At 40.0% G+C, this 23,711-nt stretch overlaps 1 protein-coding gene across 3 annotated transcripts in view; it reads left to right on the top strand.

Annotated features, from left to right (window-relative positions):
* The window catches only part of PARP9 (poly(ADP-ribose) polymerase family member 9), a 32,525-nt gene extending 15,428 nt beyond the window's left edge, over positions 1–17,097 (top strand). For 2 of the 3 annotated variants that reach the window (XM_022567117.3, XM_022567125.3), the window contains exons 7-11: positions 842–905; positions 3,656–4,021; positions 7,778–7,914; positions 8,528–8,702; positions 16,326–17,097. In XM_022567117.3, coding sequence (XP_022422825.1) covers positions 842–905; positions 3,656–4,021; positions 7,778–7,914; positions 8,528–8,702; positions 16,326–16,696 — 1,113 coding nt within the window. In that variant the 3' untranslated portion in view covers positions 16,697–17,097. The remainder of the gene's footprint in view (positions 1–841; positions 906–3,655; positions 4,022–7,777; positions 7,915–8,527; positions 8,703–16,325) is intronic. The other variant, XM_022567132.3, reaches the window with a different exon arrangement.
* The last annotated feature ends 6,614 nt before the right edge of the window (positions 17,098–23,711 follow it).

Below are 23,711 nucleotides of genomic sequence, written 5' to 3'. Positions count from 1 at the left end.
TAAATAGCAGCTGCAAATATAATTTAGGAAGAAAAAGCACTACAGATTAAGAAACTTCATTACTAGAGTTCAGATGCAATGAAAAATGTAGTCTTTACTACATTATTTACCATGTTTTTCAATGAAGAATTACTGCCCATTGCATCAACTTTAAACAAGGAAGACCCTGGGCATGGTGGTTCCAAACCCTAGGAGAGATGAGTTTTTTCAAATAGATACTATGTTAAAGGATCTACCTGGCAATATACATAAATCTTTGTGTGTAGACTGTCACATACTAATAATTATAACAATAGCTAACATATTGAATATTTATAATATGCTGGGTACAGTTATAAGCACTTTACAGGAATTGATCATTTATTTAATCTACAAACAAAGCATGGTGTGCGTATCACTTTTTAAAATGAATTTATTTTATTGATTACAAGAGCATCTTCCTCTGTCTTCTTCAGTGACATATCCACAGCTTTAGTTCAGTGCCTAATGTGCAATTAGCAGGGCATTAATATCTATGAATGAATGAATGAATGAATAAATGATATTTTGCCGTGGGATGTACATTCTCCTTCTTTGTATGCCAGATTTTAAGGTGTTTTTGTTTGTTTTTTCTTTTCCATTTTTCCTATACTTGTTTCCCCTACATGTTCTAATAGAGTGCAGTGCTGCACTTGCTGTTCCTGAGGACTTTCCTAAAGGCTGCTTTAGATTTGTGGCAGTGGAAATGGGGGATGAAAGAGTGGATGAGGTCAAGTATGTGAGTGTAGGGAGAGAGAGGGATTTTGATGACAGTGGCTAAAAGCCCCACTTAGGACTCTCTGCTCTGTTTTGCTTCTCGTAGGTTTTCAGCACTGAAATGGAAAAGAATAAGTTGAAGCTGCAGGGTCTCAACAATTACCCTGGTGGTGAGTAAGAAACTCACGGATCTAGAAATAGAGTCTACCATCATAGGCTCATTTTATTCTTGATCACCCAAACTAATGGAGGGGAGAAGATGAATAAATAAGCCAAACATGTTTCATTGTGCTCCTGCCTGGATACCAATGTGCTCTATACCTGACCATGATTCTATTTTTGCTCAGTCTAGTTTCATGATATGAACAGAGAGAAGCTAAGTTGAAGTAGGTAATCCACAGTGTGGGTAACTCATTCACAAATAGATGTCTATATATTTTTTTCATAAGCTTACTAAGCCAGTTACGCTTTCTGATTTGAATGGAGTGCCATCTAAATGGGGTTACTTATTAGTTATCATAGAAAATACATCTCAGTAATACCAGATAATAAGTGGATTAAACCAATGCTACCCAAACCTGAGTAATCATTGGGATTGTGATGGAAACTTTAAAACAAACAAACAAAAATATGTATGGCCCAACTCTACAGATTCTGATTCAGGAACTTTGGGTCTGGGCCAAGCATGTATATTTTTCAATGCTTCCTGGTCAGTTTTGCTGCAGAACCAGGTCTGGGGATCACTGGACTAAACCAACCCTGGTAGTTGTTGGAGAAGGATTAACTTTGTCTTATAACTCCATTCCTGTAGAGGAGTTTGAGTGGACTGAGATGGAACTGTGTCGTGACAACTAGGATGTGTACTTCTGAAATAGTCTTTTAATCCACAGTGTTCTATAGATGTTAAGAACACCAGACATTCAACCAGCACTAGAAACTATTAGGATATTTTCTATTAGGGTCGAAATGATTTGCTTATACCCTTTATTAGAAGAGTTCACTTTTGGACATTCAGTGTCCAGCAGTGTTGGAAATGAAGAAGAGGGAACTTGAAGAGCTCTGGCCTGTGACTGCACCTCTTATGAGCCTATTTATCTATCTGTAAAATGGTGATAATGACAGAGTGTTGTGAGGATAACTGGAGATTATGTAAAAATGTTCTGTAAATTACGAAGCATTAAACAAATGCCAGGGGATAAATAATGAATGAGAGGATGGACAGACTCCCAAGGTGGCCTAGAAGAGGGAGAGATGCCCTTTGACTGGAAGGGAGCAAGAATGGCTTCATGGAAAAGATGGTTCTGAGTTGGGCTTTGAGGATGGCAAGATTTTCAATGGCCAGAGTTGGTGGGGGTAGGGCACCCAAAGTGAAGAAAACTCACAGAAGCAAACAAATGCACTGCATGTTTGGGAAACCACAGTGACTCTAGGGAAGTTAGATAAGAGGAGTTTTAGGAGAGGATAATATGCAAGAGGAACATACAAATGTCCCTACATCATTAATCTGAAAAATGGGGCCAGGCGTTGCCATTTACTTCAGTAATTTTTGAGGACATCAATAAAGGAATTATAGTACAGTACAGTAACAGACATTAATAATGATTAATGATGATGATCTCAGATTATTAAGGAAAAGTTAAACTATTTAGTACGGCAGGGAAGTATGTTTCTATTATAAGTATTTAACTAATAAATAGTTAAAGTGAATTATGTTTTGGTGCTAGAAGAGACTCCTTGAGTGATTTCAATAATTTAGTTACCTAGAAGAACAACTCTTCTTTCCTAATAATGATGGATAAATGAAATATCACCATGCATTGTTTTTATTTTCTCCTAAAAATAATATAAGCTCCCAGGCAGAACAAGCGTTGTTTTAAAAAGTATGTCATCAATATAAGAATCTCTGTCACCTCTTACTGTTGTCTAAAACTTTGGCTTTTATTGTTACCAGAGGGAGGCCATTCTCCCTCTCCTACTTTTAGGTACGTCCTGGTACTTTTTCATAGCTCCTGGTACCACCCAACTGCTATATCAGGGGAAAAGATGCTAATGACCACTACTGTCCTGAGATCACTCACTGGGAAGCAGAATTGTATGAGCACTGGAGTCAGGTTGCCCACACACCTACCAGCTCCCTGGCCACCACTTACAAGTCCTATAACTATGAGCATGTTACTTAGTAACTATCTGAATCAGTTTCCTCATTTGTAATATGGGTCCTACTAATAGTACGTATTTCATAGGATTGTGAGAATTGAATAAAATAATACATGTAAAGCACTTAGAATAATGCCTAGAAATATTAAGTGTTCAACTTACTTTTTCCCCTCAAAATATGTTTCTGAGATTTATCCGTATAGTTAAAGTTTACTCCTTTTCATTGCTATAATATTCCATTGTTTAGCAGCACTGAACTCCAAATGTTGGTTGTGGAGGTGCAAGATGTCCTGTCATATACAGATAAGATATAAAAAGGAATCCCAGGTAGTGGAATTATGGGTATTTCTTTGTTTCATTATACTATGATAATTTCCAATTTTTCAAAAATTGGCTTTATCTATGGCTTTCAGAGATATTTGATTTTAAACCTGGTGGTAACAAGAGTTTACGGAAAATCCCATTCAGCAAGCAATAATAGTTGGTTAGCATCCAGGATGAGATTACAAGGTGAACTCCTCTGTAAATTGACAAATGCAACACAGCAGGGGCAAGACATGATAAGCTAAACTCTGTGTCCCCAAGGAGACATTTATATATACATTTAGATTTTCTTTGTACCCAGCAAAGCTCTCAGAGATAGGTACTTAATTGAGGCTGCTACTGCTAAGGATGCTCAGGGCAAACAGTGGCTATGGTGTTTTGTTCTGTACTGGTTTAAAACCCACCTGCCTTCTGTGGTTGCTTATGATAGTGTTTTCAGTCCCCCAGGGGACCAGAGAGAAGAGAGAAAATAGATTTCCTGTCCTCAATCTGGTGGGATCCACTCAGGAAAAGATAGATGAGGCCCAAGCATGGATCCAGAGGATACTGACCCTCCAGGACTACCACATCATTGAGGATATGCATATCCTCTACCTCGGGAAAAAGGAACATGACTATTTGTCTGAGCTTCAGAAAACCTCACGGGTTTCTATCTCAGAGATTATCAGCCCGGGAAAAGCACATTTAGAGATTAAAGGAGCCCAGGCTGACCTCTTTAAGGCAGTTATGAACATTGAACTTATGCTGTGTGAAGTTCAAGAAGAAATAGCAAGAAAAAAGGAGCACATCCTTTGGAGCTTGTCAGGTGAGTAACTTTCAATTAAGTTGGAAAGTCAGCCCTTCCAACTTTTGGGCGTGAGCGTGCATGTGTGTAAGTGAGTGAGAGATAGAATGGAAGAGGAGAGAGAGCAAACCATGCTGGGTCTGTTAGGCCATAACTTTTATAACCGTTTTTTGGCTCTTTCCACCAGCAGGGTTAATTATTAGTAAATGAACACACACACACCCACACACACACACACACACACACACACGATTGGGTTTACTGATGATGACATGGATTGCCTAAGAGGCAATTATGAGGAAAGCCCAGGATAACCCAAGACCAGGCTCTAGGGAAAAAAAGTGCATCCCTAATTCTGCAGATGGAGCATTCAAATGCAGACACATTCCACTTACTTAATTCATTTCTTTAATTGAGTTTTATTGCAATTATTTATTGCTGACAGCGTTAGGAGCCCTAAAATTACTTTGAGCCTTCCCACCAGAGTAAATTTCATTGGTACTGTGAGGTCCACTCAAGTATCACTCATTCAATGGGGCAAAATCCATCGGGATGACTGTGGGAATTTGGGTCTGGAGAGATCCTTTTAACTTAGCCCTAGAGCTAATTGGGAGATCATACCATTGAAAATACTGTCTTGGGAAATGGAGGCTTATTTCTTTCATTTATTCAACTAATGTGTATTGCATCCGTGTTATGTGAAGCATTGTGCTAGGTGCTTGGGATACAGTGATAAGATGAACATTGTTCCCACTCAAAATCTAACTGGGGGGCTTCCCTGGTGGCGCAGTGGTTGAGAGTCCGCCTGCCGATGCAGGGGACGTGGGTTCGTGCCCCAGTCCGGGAAGATCCCACATGCCGCGGAGCGGCTGGGCCCTTGAGCCATGGCCGCTGAGCCTGCGCGTCCGGAGCCTGTGTTCCGCAACGGGAGAGGCCACAACAGTGAGAGGCCCGCATACCGCAAAAAAAAAAAAAAAAAAAATCTAACTGGGGAAACTGAGAGGTAAGCAGGTTAGTTATGAACAGGAAGTTGAGAGTGCTCTGGAAACAACTAGGTGAGGCACCTAACCCAGACTTGGGAGGTAAGGGGAAAGCTTCTCAGGGGATGTGTCACAAATGGAGAAGTGAAGAATAGGTAGGAGTTAGTAAGGCAAAGAAAGAAACTTTCAAGAAATCAGACCGTAGCTGGGCCTAGGTTATGCAAGACTTTATGAATCACATGAAAGTATTCAGAGTTTTTCTTGAAACAAATGGAGAGCCTTGAATGACTTTAAGCAAAGACAAGGTCAGACTTGTATTTTAGAAAGATCACTGGTTGTAACATGGAGAGTGACTTTAGTGCAAAAATTCAGATGTAAAACTTCAGAGAACATCTTATTTTCACCATATATTTGTAAAAATAGTTCAGGCAGATATGGTCGAAGTGAGTGGGAGTTTGCAATAAATGTTGTATCCATAGTCCACAGAAAACCCAATGTCAAAAAACATGGACAAAAATAATACTCAAGAATGAGACCCAAGATTATGATTTCTACTTAGCTCTTAAAACATAGTGAATGTGGGTCTTTAAACTGACATTGACACTTCTCAAGAGAACAAGGTAGAAAATAACACTGATGTCCTGTAATGCTTGTGGCATTACTTTAACTGCATTCGTAAAGTTGGCCCATTCTCCTAGCTGTTGGCAATTTAGTCATGTTAAGTCCCTTGCTCTGCTGCAAGGTGGCATTTTTTGGCAGTTGATGACTAAGCATATTATTCTACAGCAGCGTTTCAGAGGTTCATAGAGACTCACCCCCTCTTAATCAGGTTAAGATCTACATTAACAAAATGAATAATTTTTTTTTTTTTTTTTTTTTTTGCGGTACGTGGGCCTCTCACTGTTGTGGCCTCTCCCGTTGCAGAGCACAGGCTCCGGATGCGCAGGCTCAGCGGCCATGGTTCACGGGCCTAGCCGCTCCGCGGCATGTGGGATCCTCCCGGACCGGGGCAGGAACCCGTATCCCCAGCATCGGCAGGCAGACTCTCAACCACTGCGCCACTGGGCAAACCCAAAATGGGTAATTTTGAAATGAGTTATTACTACAGGGAGCATCAGCTATCCACCAGAACAGTATGTTTTAAATAATAGAAGATAGGCATATGCTCCTCTTTTATGGTTCTCTTTTAATCCTTCCTGGTGAGTGTTTCTGATGGCAGGACTTCGTGGATCTTTGAGTTTCCGGTGCCCAGCTCAGTGCCTGGCATGTAATAGGAGCTCAGTAAATGTTTGCTGAACTCAAGAGAACTGAACTCTTAAACTATACTTTATAAATGTGAGCTATTGCTCTCCAGATTTAATTTACAGTCTCTTTGAAATGTCTTGGCTTTGGTGTTCCTCTGCTATGGAGTTATGTTCCTCCCGCTTTCCTGCTTTCTGGATTTACAACTTGGCCCTCTGTAAGTTTCTCTGAATTTAACATCTGCTTTTTGTGGTTAAATTGAGCCCACTCAATTAGATAATGTGCTAGGGATTAGGTCATTTTAGTATACTTGGTCTTAAGTCAAATGGAAAGTAAACTGAAAGAAAAGAAGCCTTTTTTGGTGTTTTCATATGTCCATCTGCGTATTTAGTCCAGTAAGGAGCTCCTTTGGGCAATAAAAGGTTGTCCCTTGAATGTAAAATAGGGAAGAAGTTAAGGAAGGAAAGAAGGAAGAAAGAGGGAAAAGGAAGGAAGGGAGGAAAGACATGACACCACAAACTCCAAATTTTGTTCTTCTTGGTTGGGTGGCCTATGAATAACATATATACTAAATATTCTGCCTCGCCCCTTACAGAAAGCACTGGTGAAAGCCAGGTTTATAATCTTGGATCTGTACTTATTAGCTTTGTGATATTGAGCAAGTCACTTAACTTCTCTGAGTTTCAATTTCCCTATTTGTAAAACTGTGTTAATTATTTCAGTGGTGGTTTGTAATACCCAAATGAGGTAGAGATACAAAACTGTTTCGAAAACTTTGAGGTATTACATAAATGTCATACCGTTTTCCATCACCCCTTAACATTTTCGTATGCTTATGTTTTTTGTTGATTGGCATCCTGGCTAGAAATACAAACATTTCCTATTAGCAATACAACTATATATCATCATTACAGCATTGATGGGGGGAGTATATATTAATGCTCTTTTTTCTCTTATCCCCTCAGCTTCGTAATCCAAATCATCTGAGGACAAATTTATTTATTTATTTATTCATTCATTCTGTGGGAGATTCTGCCTCCCATGGGATGTAACGTTTTTTCTTGAGCTCGATTATTTTATTTATTTATTTATTTATTTATTTGCCCGCACCCCGCGGCATCTGGAAGTTCCTGGACCAGGGATCAAACCTGAGCCCCCTGCAGTGGAAGTGTGGAGTCTTAACCACTGGACCACCAAGGAAGTCCTGAGGACAAATTTATTAACCCCCTATTTTATCCTATGACTTCTCATGGTATCATAGCTGTCCTTGCATGTCCTAAACATATGAGGCATACAAGTTAAACTGCTCATATATTCCTCCAAATTTTTATAATTTGTTTCATTTAATTTCTGTTTATTTATTTATTTACTTATTTGGCCATGGGGCACGGCTTGCAGGATCTTAGTTCCGCGACCAGGGATCGAACGCAGGCCCCGGCAGTGAAAGCACTGAGTCCTAACCACTGGACCGCCAGGGAATTCCCTCATTTAATTTCCTTACAAACCTTTCCCTCTCACGAGCACTGAGACAAAGTTTTATGTTACTCATTTTCAGGGCAGCAGATTGATCAGCAACCAGAAAACCAGAATCCAATGAAGGAAAATACATTTTTGAAATGCCTGAAGCTTTCAACTCGAGAAATTCAGGATCAAAAGAAACAGTTTGAAGACTGTGGTTTGTGGGTTATAAAGGTATACTTAATTAAGGGAGGAATTTGACTTATCTGCTCTCACTTGGTTCTACAGCCAAAAGAAGAACTCCCCTGCTAATGTCTCTAAGCTAGCTGCTCAATGACCTGGAATCCTAGGAATTAGTCTGAAAGGAGGGCAGGGATGGGCAGGTATGAGAGATATAATTGGAATCAAGTGGTAGAAATGATGTCAGGATGTAGAAGCATAGACCCAAGACTCAGAGATAAGCTATCTGCCTGTCTTGAAGCAAAATAAAAGAAACGCAATAGCATTTATCACACTTATAATTATTTACCTATTTTTAGCTCTCACTAAACTATGAGCTTTAACAGGGCAAAGACTGTGTCTGCAGTTGACCATTTCATTACCAGCAATCATATAGTGATTGCTCAGGGAATTTTTATCGAAGTAGGGACAGGGAATTTTGAAGAGATAGAAGTCAAAATAGGAGAGGGTTGGGGCCAGGAGAGACTCTTAGCAACTTTATATGAAAAGCAAATCACATGCAAAGTAATATGCACATAAGTGCCTTTATTTTTGAAGCAGAGTAGCAGGCAATTTAAGTAGCAGTTCTCCAGTTTCTTTTTCAGTTTTTCATTTCCTTGGGCTGTAGGTGGAGAAGATAGACAATGCACTTCTCATGGCTGCCTTCCAAAGAAGGAAGAAAATGATGGAAGAGAGAACCCACGGGAAACCTGTGAGCCACAGGTTGTTTCAGCAAGTCCCACACCAGTTCTGCAAAATGGTATGCAGAGTCGGCTTTCACAGAACGTACTCCGTGCCCTGCGGTAGGTGTCAGTCCCTCATAATCGGGGTTACTCTATGCGGGAATTGGTGAGCAGACATCAGCAGATGACTCACCACTAACAGCATTTGTTGCTTTGGTAAGGGGGTCATTTACAACTGGGATTTAGTGGTAAAGTTATTTGGAAAGGGTCATATTTAAAATTTTTCCTTCACGTATACTGTGGCTGGTGGCTTTTATGTGGATGAAATTGTTTGCAGTAAGAGCTACAGTTCACACGGTTTTTCCCCTTTCTGTGTTTGTGTCCTATCTGCAGAGGGCACCCTGGAGCTTTTTTTTTTTCTTATCTCAACGAAATTATTATCAACGCTACCAAACAATCTTCCTCCCTTAATTAAAAGAGTATTTTCCTGAATATAATAAAGTTGGTCCTTTCTCTCTTTTTTTTTTTTTTGCGGTACACGGGCCTCTCACTGTTGTGGCCTCTCCCGTTGCGGAGCACAGGCTCCGGACGCGCAGGCTCAGCGGCCATGGCTCAGCGGCCATGGCTCAAGGGCCCAGCCGCTCCACGGCATGTGGGATCTTCCCGGACCGGGGCACGAACCCACATCCCCTGCATCGGCAGACGGACTCTCAACCACTGCGCCACCAGGGAAGCCCTGGTCTTTTCTCTTCCATCCTCTTCATTTCCAGTAGCTGCCAGTGAATGAATTAGGCATCACCTTAGTTATGGGGGTTCTACGTGTAGTAGCTTCTATGTCTCAGTTGTACAAAAATATTTCATACTTTACTGCTATAGTTTCTCTTTTAAATCTCTCCATAAGAAGCTAAGAAGTTTAGTAATCATCATGGAGGATACTAGCGAGGCAGCTTGATTTTGCCTGGTCCATTAAATATGTCGCTTTTGATCTTCACCTTTCAAATACATAGCATGATCCTTCCTGCAGAGCCTACTCCAAGGCTTGATTTCTGGAAAGCAAAGGTTCTGGAAATGATCTCTTTGCCCCAGAGAAAACATAAGCAATACCCAGGGTAAAAATTGGACCTGAACAATTTTTCACCTGGGGGTAAAAATTGATAAATGAATCCCCACCAAGAAGTCTTGGAGTGTAACCAGGAAAGTGATGATCAGTATGATCCTTTCACTGGCAAAATCTTAAAAATTCACGACTTCCATTTGCTCCTAAACCCATTGTAGCTGGCATCTCTGCACTCCACCCCTGCCCCTCCTATTTTGATTTAAACTACTCTAAGAACATCACGATCCTCATATTTTTCAAATCCAGCGAGTGCCCTCTTTTCAGTTCTGTGGTAGACGCTGCTAATAGCCTACCCAACATCTGTGCACATTATTTCTTCCCCAAGTAGCTAAGACACACACCATCCTCCCAAGGAAGACCGTCACAAAGTCTCATCTTAGCTTATCATCAGCCTCAAGTCCAGACAGTACTTTCTTAAAGCTTAAAGGCAAGGTAATTTTCCTAATACATTCGTTACACAACGATATGAGAGGGAGCAGGAAAACCGCAATAAAAACTCCCAGTTCGAAAGGGGAGAAAGGAAAACACACAAGTCACTGGTCTATACCACTAACCACGTGCTGCTGGACCGGTATAGTATTCTATTCTGGGAGTGGAGTAAGACATTTGTTTTGCACTCTGGGAAAAATCTTCCTTACGTATTGCCGCCCTTGGTCATTTCTAGGTGAACTGCCTACCAGGGGTCTATGGATTGCCCTAGGGATCTAGAATGCTCCCAGGATAGCTGGACTTACAGTTTTTTTCAGCCATACAATTCCTTTAAAAACTAAGCAGCATGAGGCCTGTTTGTTTCTGGTCAAGTTTGTGTCTTTTTAACCCAGCCAAATATCTTGTCTCCATCTAGTCTTTAAGCCTCAAGATTCTGGTCTTTTACCTACTGGCCTCTGTGCTCTGCCCACTTCCCTAGCCATTAGCTCAACAGCTACTGCCTTGAGGGAATTCAGGCAATTCAGACTCAGTGGGGAGATAATACTCATAATGTGACCTGTGCCAATGTGTCTGGTGAGAACGTTTAACTGAACGTGCCTGAGAAACCCTGGAGACATCAGTTTTGTCACCACTGAGCAACTCATTTTTTTTAACCTAGTTTTCATTTGGAGTGTAAAGGCTCCTGGCTTTTTCACACCTGCATGGTTCCAAATTATGGGACTCTCAGTAAACTTAGATGCCATGTGTTGGTAGAGGGGGCTTCTATTAACAAAGCTTTATTTATTTTTTTCTATCTTTCTTGCATTCTAGCCAGTTCTATTCTGAATTCATCTCTTGCTTGTAAGACTTGGATGAATGCAGCAAGAATGTTCCTGCATGCTTGCAGTTTCTTTATTGGATTCATTCATTCATTCCCTAAGTATTTATTGAAAACCATTCTAAGAGTCAGGCCCTGTGCTAGGTGGGAGGGATACAACGGTGAAACAAAATAGAGTTCCTGCCCTTATAATTTAAATCTAGTGAGTCCATCTGTTGTCCTTTTTTTAAATATTGGTATTTTCTGGAGTTCTGAAGGAACCTTCGCTCTTTTTCCTCTACAATGTCCCCCTGCGTGATTATACCTATTCCCATGACTTCAACTCCTACCTCTATGGTGATGACTTGCAAATTTGTAACTCTAACCCCCTACGTTTCTCCGGACCCGCAGGCCCATATTTCTGTCTTTTGGACATCTCTACCTAGATGTCCCATAGCCACCGCAAACTGAACGCTTTTCTTGGCCATACTTTTCCTTAAGAAAGGGGCTCCCCCCACCCCACCCCCCATACTCCCTAAACTGGCTAATACCCCCATCCATCTACCAGGTCTCCTAGGCTGGAAACTTTATCATCCTCCATTCCTTCCTTTCTCTCACTCTCATATTGAGGCAGTCATGCAGTTCTAGTGATTCTCAATAAAATTCTCAGTCCAGACTTACCTCTCTGTTCCTACTGCTTTAGTTCATCTTCCCCTAAGCCTAGACCATTACCTGGTCCTTTCCTTGCCTCAAAACCATCTGACCTGTCCTTTACTCTGCTACCAGAATTAGCATGCTAAAAAATTACACGCCCGTTTAACATCTACATTTTTAGTTGCCTACAAGGTAAAAAACCCAAACTCCTTAGCAGAGCATTTAGGGCCTTGGACCCATGTTATTTCACCAGCTTATCGCTTACTATATTCCTCAACACCCTAGCTGTGAACTTCTTAGACCTTCCTAAATACGTGCTGTATGCTTTCATGCCTCTGTGCCTTTCCATGTGGAATGGCTTCTGTCCTCACCCTTTCTAGTCCTGCGAACTCCTCTTCCTTCTTCAAGATATAGTTCAAATGGCATCTCCTGTTTGACACCTTCTGCAGCTCCTGCAGGCCCAGCAAGTTGCTTCCCTGTGTGCTCCTGTACTTCATTGCTTTGTTACATCTGTAAATCTAACAAGTACAAAAATTTACAGTCCCACACATCTCAGGTGTGGGACTTGTTTTCTTTATGGTTCTATAACTGAACTTTAGCTTTCATGCGCCCATGTCCACAGATATGGAAAACTCCATCCTGACAGTTCAGGATGAACTCAGTCATTTTCAGAGTTTTCTTAGTCCATTTGGGTTGGCTTTTAAAAAATATTTATTTATTTAGCTGCATCAGGTCTTAGTTGCGACATGTGGGTTTTTTTGTTTTTTTTTTTTTAATGTGGGATCTTTTAGTTGCAGCATGCAAACTCTTAGTTGTGGCATGTGGGATCTAGTTCCCTGACCAGGGATTGAACCCAGGCCCCCTGCATTGGGAGCACGGAGTCTTAGCTGCTGGACCACCAGGGAAGTCCCCATTTGGTGTTTAAACTCAGTTCCTGCAAGGCTTTGCCCTTTCTTCTCCTAATATCCTTGAGATTGCTCTAGATGGTGGGCAGGCATTGTGGGGAGGGTGGTCTAGCTTATGGCCCCCCATCTGTCCTCTGCCCCCAGTGTCCTCTGGTAGGTAAGCCACCCTGGGCTTTGGTCATTAGCACCTTCCCAGACTTAAATTTCCAATGCCCTTTGCTCTTAAGTAGTGTCTACACAGGCTGCTCTGTTTTTCATGCCGGGGGAAATCATTTCCCGGCCAGGTCTGTGGGCCTCCTGCAGCACAGGAAACTTTTGAGTGTGCTCATCCTCCAAGCTGAAATGCGGGTTCTTGCGGGGGGCTGTCCTCACCTGTTCTGGACATCTTCCCAGCCATTGCTACTTTCCACTCAAGTGCCAGGCTGGGTGAGGGGCTGCACTCAGCGGGGTCAGGCAATGGTCCCTTCTGCTGTGGAAGTCCCCCCAGTTTCTCTGAGATTTCTATTATTCTGCTCCATCTTGGCTCCCAGGGCTCTTTCAAGGGAGTGAGGCAGTAAAGTGAGCAAGTTCTCAGAGTCCCCAAGAGTTCTAGTCATGTCCTCTCTGATTCTTCTCTTACTACCAGGTAGAAGGAAAAACTTTTATCTTTCTTTTTTAAATTAACTTATTTATTTATTTAGTCTTGGCTGAGTTGGGTCTTTGTTGCTGCGTGCAGGCTTTCTCTAGTTGCAGCGAGCAGGGGCTACTCTTTGTTGTGGCGTGCAGGCTTCTCATTGCGGTGGCTTCTCTTGTTGCGGAGCACGGGCTCTAGGCGTGCGGGCTTCAGTAGTTGTGGCACGTGGGCTCAGTAGTTGTGGCTCGTGGGCTCTGGAGCACAGGCTCAGTAGTTGTGGTGCAGTCTTAGTTGCTCCACAGCATGTGGGATCGTCCCGGACCAGGGCTCGAACCCGTGTCCCCTGCATTGGCAGGCGGATTCTTAACCACTGTGCCACCAGGGAAGCCCAAAACTTTTATCTTGAAGTAAGAAGACTGCTTTAGAATATCTTGTATTATTTCCTCTCTCATATATGGTATAAACTCCATGCTCTAAATTCTTCAGGCTTTTAGCCTTTTGGTTCAAAAAAACCTCCTTTTTCTCTCTCAGAAAACCTAACTCTGAAAGCCAGACTTTTATGACTATATTCTCTGCTTGATTAAAAATAATTTTGTCATTTATGTATACATACATGTATATATCATATATATGTATATTCAATTGAATTTGTTCTAAATTTTATTCTTTTTGCCTCTGAGGTGATAAGTAGCAAGAACTCAATGGGTAGAGGAACGAGGAGCAAGAAGAAACCCCCAAAAAAGAAATCTTTGAATTTTATCTCAAAATATTTTCTTGCCACATAAAATTGTACTGTATTTTATCTGTTTACATGTGGGGAGTTCTCTTTGTGAACATGTCTTAGCCACTTTTGAAGCTCAAGTCCATCATGGTAGCCACTGGCCACATGTGGATATTGAGCACTTAAAATGTGGTTAATCTGAATTGAGATGTGCTGTAAGTGTCAAATACATACTGGATTTTAAAGACCACTGCCAAAGAAAAGAATGTAAAATATCTCAGTAATTTTTATGTTGATTACATGTTGAAATGATAACATTTTAGATATACTAGGCTAAAAAATATACTATTAATTTTACCTTTTTTAATGCAGTGACTAGAAAATTTAAAATTACATATGTGGCTTCCATTACATTTCTTTTTTTTTTTTTTTTTTTTTTTTTTTGCGGTACGTGGGCCTCTCACTGTTGTGGCCTCTCCCCTTGCGGAGCACAGGCTCCGGACGCGCAGGCTCAGCGGCCGTGGCTCACGGGCCCAGCCACTCCGCGGCATGTGGGATCTTCCCAGACCGGGGCATGAACCCATGTCCCCTGCATCGGCAGGCAGACTTTCAACCACTGCGCCACCAGGGAAGCCCTCCATTACACTTCTACTGTTCAGTGCTGCTCTAGAACCTGAAACAGTGTTTGGTTATGTCCCAAGTAAATGTAAAGAAAGAGAGAGGGAAGAATGGAAGGGAAGGAGGGAGAGAGAATATGGCTTCAAAGAAGTTTTCAGTTTTTTCCCCCTCTAAGTAGGGATAGAGAGGGCATTAAGCAGGGATTATTACCTTGAGGACCAGAGTTTGGTCCTCAGCTTCCTGAGAGTTCTTAATATTCCAGAGAAGAGAAGACAGATGACAAGCATATATATCAGTGTGGAGAATATTCATTTCCAGTGGTTGGAATAGGGCACATCCTCCTTGTATCACAGTATTAAGGATGCCTGATGAATGGAAAACTTCCTGGTGAGCATGGACCTAGATCAAAAGCATGTAGAAATTCTCTGTGGGCTATTTTGCCAGGCTCATGCTCTGGCCCCAGCCTTCATGCTGCTTCTCAGTGGTTCCCTGCACCCCACTGACCTGCTCTGGGACTGGCCCCAAGCCTGATAGCCATTCTCAGTGTCCATGGCCCCACTGATGCCACCCCCAAACCAGGACCTGTCTATGTGTATGGATGCAGAGTTCCCACGTTACAGGCCACTGTGGGCTGGGGTGTAGGGAGGGGAGAACATGGACCAGAGCCCAGACTGTTCTAGGCTCAGTCCAGCCTTAGGAGTCTTTCTGTGACAGGGTTCATTCAGTAACTGCCTCAGGGCTTGGTCTGAATTCAGGCTGAAGGGTTGGGATGTGACGGGGTCAGCCTCCAACTGTGGCTGAGGTTCAGGGAGCTGGACACACCTTTTCTTTCTCTAATATTCAGCCATGCTCTCTAACAGACGGGCAGGGTTTTAGTGCCCCGCATTGTGTCCAGGCCCAGGACACTTGCTCATACCCAGTAAAGTGACTTCAAGCCTCAGATCTAGAGAGGTTTCTGTTCCTCGCTGGGGTGTGTCTCAAGGGCCAGAACTAATGGGGCAGGTGAATGATTATATGGAGTGATTTCAGGGACACCAGGGAAGCTGCTAGGACCCTCCAAATGCTCCTTCCATCTGTCTGGTCAATACTGACATCCCTCAGTTAGAGATTCATCTATTTGGATTAGCTTTTGGAACGGAAAAATCCCTAGACTAAGCGCCAGTAGATGAGGAACCAAGTCTCATCTTTGCCTCCTATTTAAGGTTGGTATTACCACACCTATCCCTGCCCCACAGTAGAGAATATCCCTCTAGTAACCAGATGTCTGTGTCCCCAAAATCCAGAGTGTCTCCTCCTGAACAATGTAGCATGCACACTAACGTTACTTCATATGCTCAGCATTCCCCTTATTTTGACATATTTTTCGTGTAATGCTGTCCATGAATTTGGAAGACACTTTGCCTTTCTTACATGCTTTTTTCACTAGCTCTAAAGAGTTCTAGACATATCCTTATTTGTAGCTTGTAGATGTCAGGCCATGTTCTAATAGAAACAGAACCTTCCCTACATTATGCTGTCTTTATTAGCTGCTCGGCTGGTAGGTTGACTTAAGTCATACTCTCACTGAACCTCAGATTTTTCATGCTATATGGAGATCCTACCCAAATCACGTATTAATTGAAGATAATCAATGTAAAAATGCTTTGTAAATCATAGACTCCTCTATAAACTCTAATGGTATATTAAGATGTAAGCTATCATTATTTTCGTGATATTAGTGTTAATTTGCCCCAAGTGAACAACTTTGGGTGTCTTTGCTACAGACACAGGGACTTGAGAGCAGGAAGTGGTGATTATTTGGAGGACTAAGGAGTGAATACATTTTAGTACCCAAATAGGCAATGTGATTTGTCAGATCATAATAATCTTTAATTTTTTTTCTCTTATCAGACCCAAAATATGGAGCTGGAATATACTTCACCAAGAACCTCAAAAACATAGCACACCAGATCAAGAAAACATCTGCCACAGATAAGCTGATCTATGTGTTTGAGGCTGAAGTACTCACAGGCTCCTTCTGCAAGGGTCATCAGTTAAATATTGTTCCCCCACCATTGCATCCTGGAGCTGTAGATTGCCATGACAGTGTGGTTGACAATGTTTCCAGCCCTGAAACCTTTGTCATTTTTAGTGACACACAGGCTGTGCCCCAGTATTTGTGGACTTGCATCCAAAATCATGTACAGGATTACTCAGGACAAATGATGCTGTCTCCACAGCAGCCTTGGAGGAAACCCTCAAGTGGCAGCTCTGTTGATTAACTTCCACATCATTTTAACAACAGGTATGACCTTCCTTTGGAGGAACTAACCAAATAATGACCATCAGTGACTCAAAGAGTGGTTTGAATATGTCAAATAAACTATCATCTTAGTGCCTTCATCTTTGTCTTCCTCTCTTGGGGTTGGGGTGGGTAGATAACAACTAAAACACTCTTAGGACCTCTCCCTCTCCTTCAAGTTGTCCTTTTATCTTCTTTACCATAGGCAATAGCAAAAATGTTTTACATGTAATGAAGAGATTTTCCAGTATACAATCCAATCCTTTTATTTTGTAAAATGATGATAGTGTAACATATTAAGACGGCAAGATGATTTTAGATTTTCCAGAGAATCTTATAAAGTGCTTTATATATCAAAATAAATCACCTTTGTCAAAGTAACTGGCTCTGAAAATTATGTGTGAAATGAACTTATGTGCAGTGGAAGGACACCAGACGGCCAATATTCTACTGCTACCCCTTTTGGATTCAGCTATTTCAAGTAATGCCACTCAGGCACCATGAGGCTAAATTATTAATTCACCAAATATATCTTGGTCACCAGATGTATGTATTTCAGTCACCTTCTCAGTGCTGGGGCTACGATGCTGGACAAGACAAATGTCTTCCTAAAGCTTTCAGCCGAAATAATCAGAAAGGCAGCTATGGACAACTTAACAAGTGTGACTCGGTATAACAAAAGAGAAATTACAGATTCTTTGGAAAAGTTTAAGGAGGAGAAGGATAAATTAATCTGGGGTTGGGAGGAAGTCCTTTAAAAAAAAAGTGAAATTCAAGTTGAGACCTGAAGAATTTTTAAGATAGGCGAATTAGGAACGCAGCACATTGGGAACACAGTTGGAAGAGTATTCTGTGCAGAGAGCTCTTAAAAAGGCTGAATCTACTGTGACTGTGGCCATATTTGACTTCAGATTTCTGCAATGTAGTGGCCAGCTAATCTCAGCATGCATCTCTTTCCTATTCTGAAATCAATATCTCTCTATACTTCCAAACTTCCCTGACCTTCACATCCTCAACCTCTTGTCTAGAATACTTCCTCCTCCTCATCTTACCTTAGCCAGCATTCTTCATCTTAAAAGAAGCATGTTTATTGTCTCATATGTTACTGCCCTTGAATATGGGCAAGAGGAGTCCCGCCCTGGACTTCTGGTTTGAGAGGGTCTCACTCTCAACCTTCCTCTGGCCATGCCCATCTCCACAAGGTGAGGAATGCACAAGGTCAAGAGAATGTGTCCATTTGGAACCTGCGCACCTCACTTCTAAGCCACCCACTAGGTACCTGGAACTCTAACTTCCCACCTACACAGCTTCAAGTCTACTTCCAGGACTCTTCCTTGGGTCTCTCTCCCAAGGGTAGACTATGCCACAGTCTGCATCAAGAATGGCCACGGAGTAAGTGTTTTCAGGGATGGAGCTTGGACATGAGGGCTGAGGTGTTCACACGCCTGTGCATGAGGCTGTGGTACAGAGTTGAGGGTGAGAGGACTGATTTGAAAGATCTAGCATATGTTTAATAGAGATGTCAAAAGATAATGGAGGAGAGGCCGTGTTCACAAGGGTAAGAAAAGAAACAACCCATACCAAGAAACATAATGAAACTGTAGGCCACCAAAGAGGTGATCTTAAAAGCAGGCCGAGGGAACAGTCAAGCTATCTACAAAAGAATGACAATTAGACTGACAACATATTTCTTGTTGTAGGCAGTATAATGTCCTCCCTCTTCTCATTGCAAAGATGCCCACACCTTAACCTCCTGATCTGTGAATATATTACCTTACATGGCCAAAGGCATTTTGCAGATGTGATTAAAGGTACCCTTCAGGGTCAGGGGAAGGGATAGTTAGGGAGTTTGGGGTCGACATATACACATTGCTATATTTAAGATGGATAACCAACAAGGACGTACTGTATAGCACAGGGAATTCTGCTCAATGTTATGTGGCAGCTTGGATGGGAGGGGAGTTTGGGGGAGAATGGATACATGTATATGTATGGCTGAGTCACTTTGCTGTGCACCTGAAACTATCACAACATTGTTAATTGGCTATACCGCAATATAAAATAAAAATAAAGTTACCCTTCAGATTAACCAGGATTATCCAGGTCAGCCCAATCTAATCACATAAGGGATGGCAGCATGAGAAAAATTTGATGCCCTGTGCTTGTTCTGAGATGCAAGGACCAGTGAGAAGCTTCTAGGAGCTAAGGGTAGCCTCTGACAACCAGTGAAGAAAGTGAGAAATCAGTTCTTTAACTGCATGGAACTGAATTCTACCAACACCTGGAGTGAACAAGGAAATGGACTCAAAAGCTTCCAGAAAGGAGTGAAGCCTGCCAACACTTTGATTTTAGCCCAGTGAGACCTATGCCTGACTTCTGACCTATAGAACTGTGAGACAGTATAGTTGTGCTTTTATAAGTCACTGAAGTTGTGGTAATTCGTTATGGCAGTAATAGAAAACTAATACTGAAGCCTGAAGGCATTTGCATAATATATTCAAAGGGCTGAGAAAAATGAACTGTTAAGCTAGAATTCTGTAATTAGCTAAGCTTTTATTTTGCCTTAATTCTTTTTTTTTCTTTCTTTTTTTTTTTTTTGCGGTACGCGGGCCTCTCACTGTTGTGGTCTCTCCTGTTGCGGAGCACAGGCTCCAGAGGCGCAGGCTCAGCAGCCATGGCTCACGGGCCCAGCCACTCCGCGGCATGTGGGATCTTCCTGGACTGGGGCATGAACCCGTGTCCCCTGCATTGGCAGGCGGACTCTCAACCACTGCGCCACCAGGGAAGCCCTTGCCTTAATTCTTGAATAAAGACACTCTCAGACCACTGAAGACTGAATTTACCAACAAAAGATAAACTCTTACTTAAGGAATTTAAAATTTAAAGGATATAATTCAGGGAGGAGGGAAAAAACAAAGAAAAATCTAAGCTTCAAGAAGTCATGGTAAACAAAAAAATGGTAAGTGTGTAAATGGTGAACAATCACTGTCTTTATAAACAACTAATAATTTGTGGAATAAAATAAGACTGAAATAAAATACTGAAAAAATGAACCATGTAAAATGTTGGATTAATGAATATAGTTAAATAGTTAAAGGGATTTAAAGTCCTTGTGTCATTCAAGAGATTAGCATTATTAAGGGAAGCCACTAAAAGAAGAGAAGTAAAGTACCTAACTTCTAAATAGTAGACCAAAAATTTAAAAATGAAAAAAAAAAGAATTAAAAAATCCAAAAAAGGCAAATCAGGGAAGATGGAAAAAAAGAATCAGAGGGAAAAAAAGTGAGACAACACAAAATGGAAGAAATAGTTCCAAATACGTAAGTGATCATAATATGTGTAATTTGAACTAAACTTGCTAGTTAAGTCACAGATAGATTGGATTTTAAAAATCCAACTACAGAGCACCTAAATACATACAGCAAATACTAACAGACATAAAGGGAGAAATTGACAGTAGTACAATAACAGTAGGGGACTTTTAACACGCTACTTACATCACTGGACAGATCATCCAGACAGAAAATCAATAAGGAAACATTGGCCTTAATTGACACATTAGACAAAATGGAATTAATAGATATATATAGAACATTCCATCCAAAAGCAGCAGACTATACATTCTTTTCAAGTGTACATGGAACATTCTCCAGGATAGATCATGTGCTAGGCCATGAAACAAGTCTCAGTAAATTTAAGAAGATTGAAATCATACTGAGCACCTTTTCCAACCAAAATGGTATGAGACTAGAAGTCAATTACAAGGAAAAAACTGCCAAGAACACAAACATATCGAGGCTAAATAATAGGCTACTAAACAACCAGTAGGTCACTGAAGAAATCAAAGAGGAAATTTTAAAATGCCTGGAGACAGATGAAAATGAAAACGATCCAAAATCTATGGGACACAGCAAAAGCAGTTCTAAAAGGGAAGTTTATAGTGATACAAGCCTACCTCAGTAAACAAGAAAAATCTCAAACAATCTAAACTTACACCTAAAGGAATTAGAAAAATAAGAACAAACAAATCCCAAAGTTTAACCTTAAGTTAAAGAATGTTATTAGGGATAAATGACTACTCAATAACAAAAGATTCAATTAACTGGGGATAGATATAATGATAGGCATATAATGATGGTAATTGAGGTAATAACATAGCCTCACACTATATAAAGCAAAAACTGACAGAATTACTGGCAAAACTGACAAATCCACTATCTTAGAGATTTAACACAGCTCTCTCAGGACCTAGTAGACACTCAGTTAAAAAAAATAGCAAGACTATAGAGGATTTGAAGAACACAGTTTTAACCTAATGAACATATACAGAACCCTCCACCCAGCAATTAGAGAATATATATTCTTGTCAAGTATACACAGAACAATTATACATATTGACCATATTCTAAGTTCAACAGTTTTAAGATATTCTCTATTGGACTGTGTTCTCTGACCATCATCCATCATGTAATTAACTTAGAAATCAATAAAAAAAACCAATAGCTTAAAAATAAATACATTTGGAAATAAGATATACACTTCAAAATAACATCTCATGGGTCATGAAAACTTAACAGAAATTGGAAAACATTTAGAACTGAACGTTAATGAAAATATTACTAATACAATTTTTGACATAAAACTAAAATAGTACTTAAGTTATAGAACCTTAAAGCTTATATTAAGAAAATCTATAGGCATAAATTAATCAGTTAAGTAACCAATTTAAGGTGAGAAAAGAAAATCAGGGGCTTTCCTCATGGCACAGTGGTTAAGAATCCGCCTGCCAATGCAGGGGACATGGGTTTGAGCCCTGGTCTGGGAAGACCCCACATGCAGCAGAGCAACTAAGCCTGTGCGCCACAACTACTGAGCCTGCGTGCCACAACTACTGAAGCCCATGTGCCTACAGCCTGTGCTCTGCAACAAGAGAAGCCTTGACAATGAGAAGCCTGTGCACTGCAACAAAGAGTAGCCCCCGCTCGCTGCAACTAGAGAAAGCCCACAAGCAGCAACAAAGACCCAACACAGCCAAAAATAAATAAATAAAATAAATAAATTTTTAAAAAATTAAAAAAAAAGAAAATCAAAATAAACTTGAATAAAAACAGAAAATACATAAAAACATACAACAGAGAAAAGTAATAAAGTCAATAGCAGTTTCTTTGCAAAAATTTAAAAAAATAGACAAAACAATTTAATGCTAATACATTGAAAATTTAGACAAAATATAGATTTTCTTAGAAAAAACAACTTATCAAAATTGACTGAAGAACTAGAAATCCTGAATTTTCTAGTATCTATTAAATAAGTTGAATTAGTAATTAAAATTTTTCCTAACAAGTAAACAAGTAAATACAACAGGCTAAATGATTTAACTAGTGAGTTCTCCCAAATCTTCAAAGAACAGATAATTCCAATCTTCTGGAATTATAAACATAAAATCTTCTAGAGAACAGAAATAGGGAACCCTCCCCAACAAATTTTTCAGAGCTAGTTTAACTTTGATACCAAAAATAGACAACAGTACAAGATAGGAAAAGTACAGACTGCTTCATTTACGTTAATAGATGCACAAATTCTCATCAAAGTATTAATAAATGTAATTCAGCTCTTTATAAATAAATCATGGTCAAGTTGGGTTTATCTCAGAAGTGCAAAGATAGTTTAACTTTAGAAAACCTAAAATGTAACTTACCATATAAATATATTAAAGGGTATGCACATTTCAATATATAGAGAGAAATCATTTGGTAAAGAATTCATAAAAGGATATCTACCAAAAACCTAGAGCAAGGATCATATTTCATGGTAAAACATTAGAGTGATTCCCTACAAAATCAGGAATGAGACACTGGATGCTTCCTATCACCTTCAGCAGTGCATTAGAGCTCCTGTCAAACACATTAAAGAACAAACAAAAAACACTAAAAATGGAGAAACAAAAATGTCATTAAATCACAGAAAATATGATTGTCTGTAGAAAATCCAAGAAAATCTGGAGACAAATTATTAGAATTAATAAAAGCACTCTGCAAGATTCTAAATAGAAATTTATATAAGTCAATTTCATTTCTATGCATGAAAAACAATAAATGTAAAGGCTTTTTTTTTAACCAATATAATAGCAACAGCAAAAAATAAGGTAACTAGAATTAAATTTAACAAAAGATGTACAAAAACTTCCTGAAAAAAATTACAAAACGTCATTGAAAAGTATTAGAGAAGACCTAAATAACTGGAGAGATCTACTATATCCTCACTGAGAGGAAGACAATATAATAGCAATGTCTGTTCTCCAAAAATTAATCTTATCAATTCAATATAATTTCAATCAAAATCAGAGGAGATTTTCTTCATAGAAACTGATGGAGTAATTATAAAACATATCAAACAAAAAGGCCCAAGAAGAACCAAAGCAATTTGAAGAAGAAAAACAAAGTGGAAGTGACTTGACCTACAACATATTATGACTTATTATACAATTACAGTAATTAAGATGTGTTATTGGTGTAGGGATAGACAAACAGACCAACTGAATAGAATAGAAAGCTCCAAAACAGACCTGTGCCTATATGGAAACTTGAGAATATATGTATCTCGAATATATATATCAAATATATATGTATTGAATACCCCCCAAAATACATAAATTTATATAATACATTTATATATTTGTATAGTTGCGATATATATCTCTCAAGTTTATATATTATATATACTATATAAATTTTATAAATATATAAAAAATTCTGCAAATTTATGATGCACTTTTTCACATTGCAGGTTTTACGGTGTCAATACTTTTATGATACATTAAAATATTTTCAGTAAATATTTGCAATTAGAAGCTAAGTACCATTTAGAAATCAGAATTTATGTGGTAAAGAATACAATTGATTTCTTATTCAAGTGTCCATGTTCAAGTCTAAACTATTTGTTTCTTGCATTTTTGCTCACTGGTTCTTTTTATTTTCTGAGTATCATGTGACTAT

The sequence above is a fragment of the Delphinapterus leucas genome, chromosome 4, assembly GCF_059928025.1.
Source record: "Delphinapterus leucas isolate spDelLeu-1000000601 "Yukka" chromosome 4, BTC_Dleu_Yukka2, whole genome shotgun sequence".
NCBI lineage: Eukaryota > Metazoa > Chordata > Mammalia > Artiodactyla > Monodontidae > Delphinapterus > Delphinapterus leucas.
This window is presented reverse-complemented; position numbering and strand designations above follow the sequence as displayed.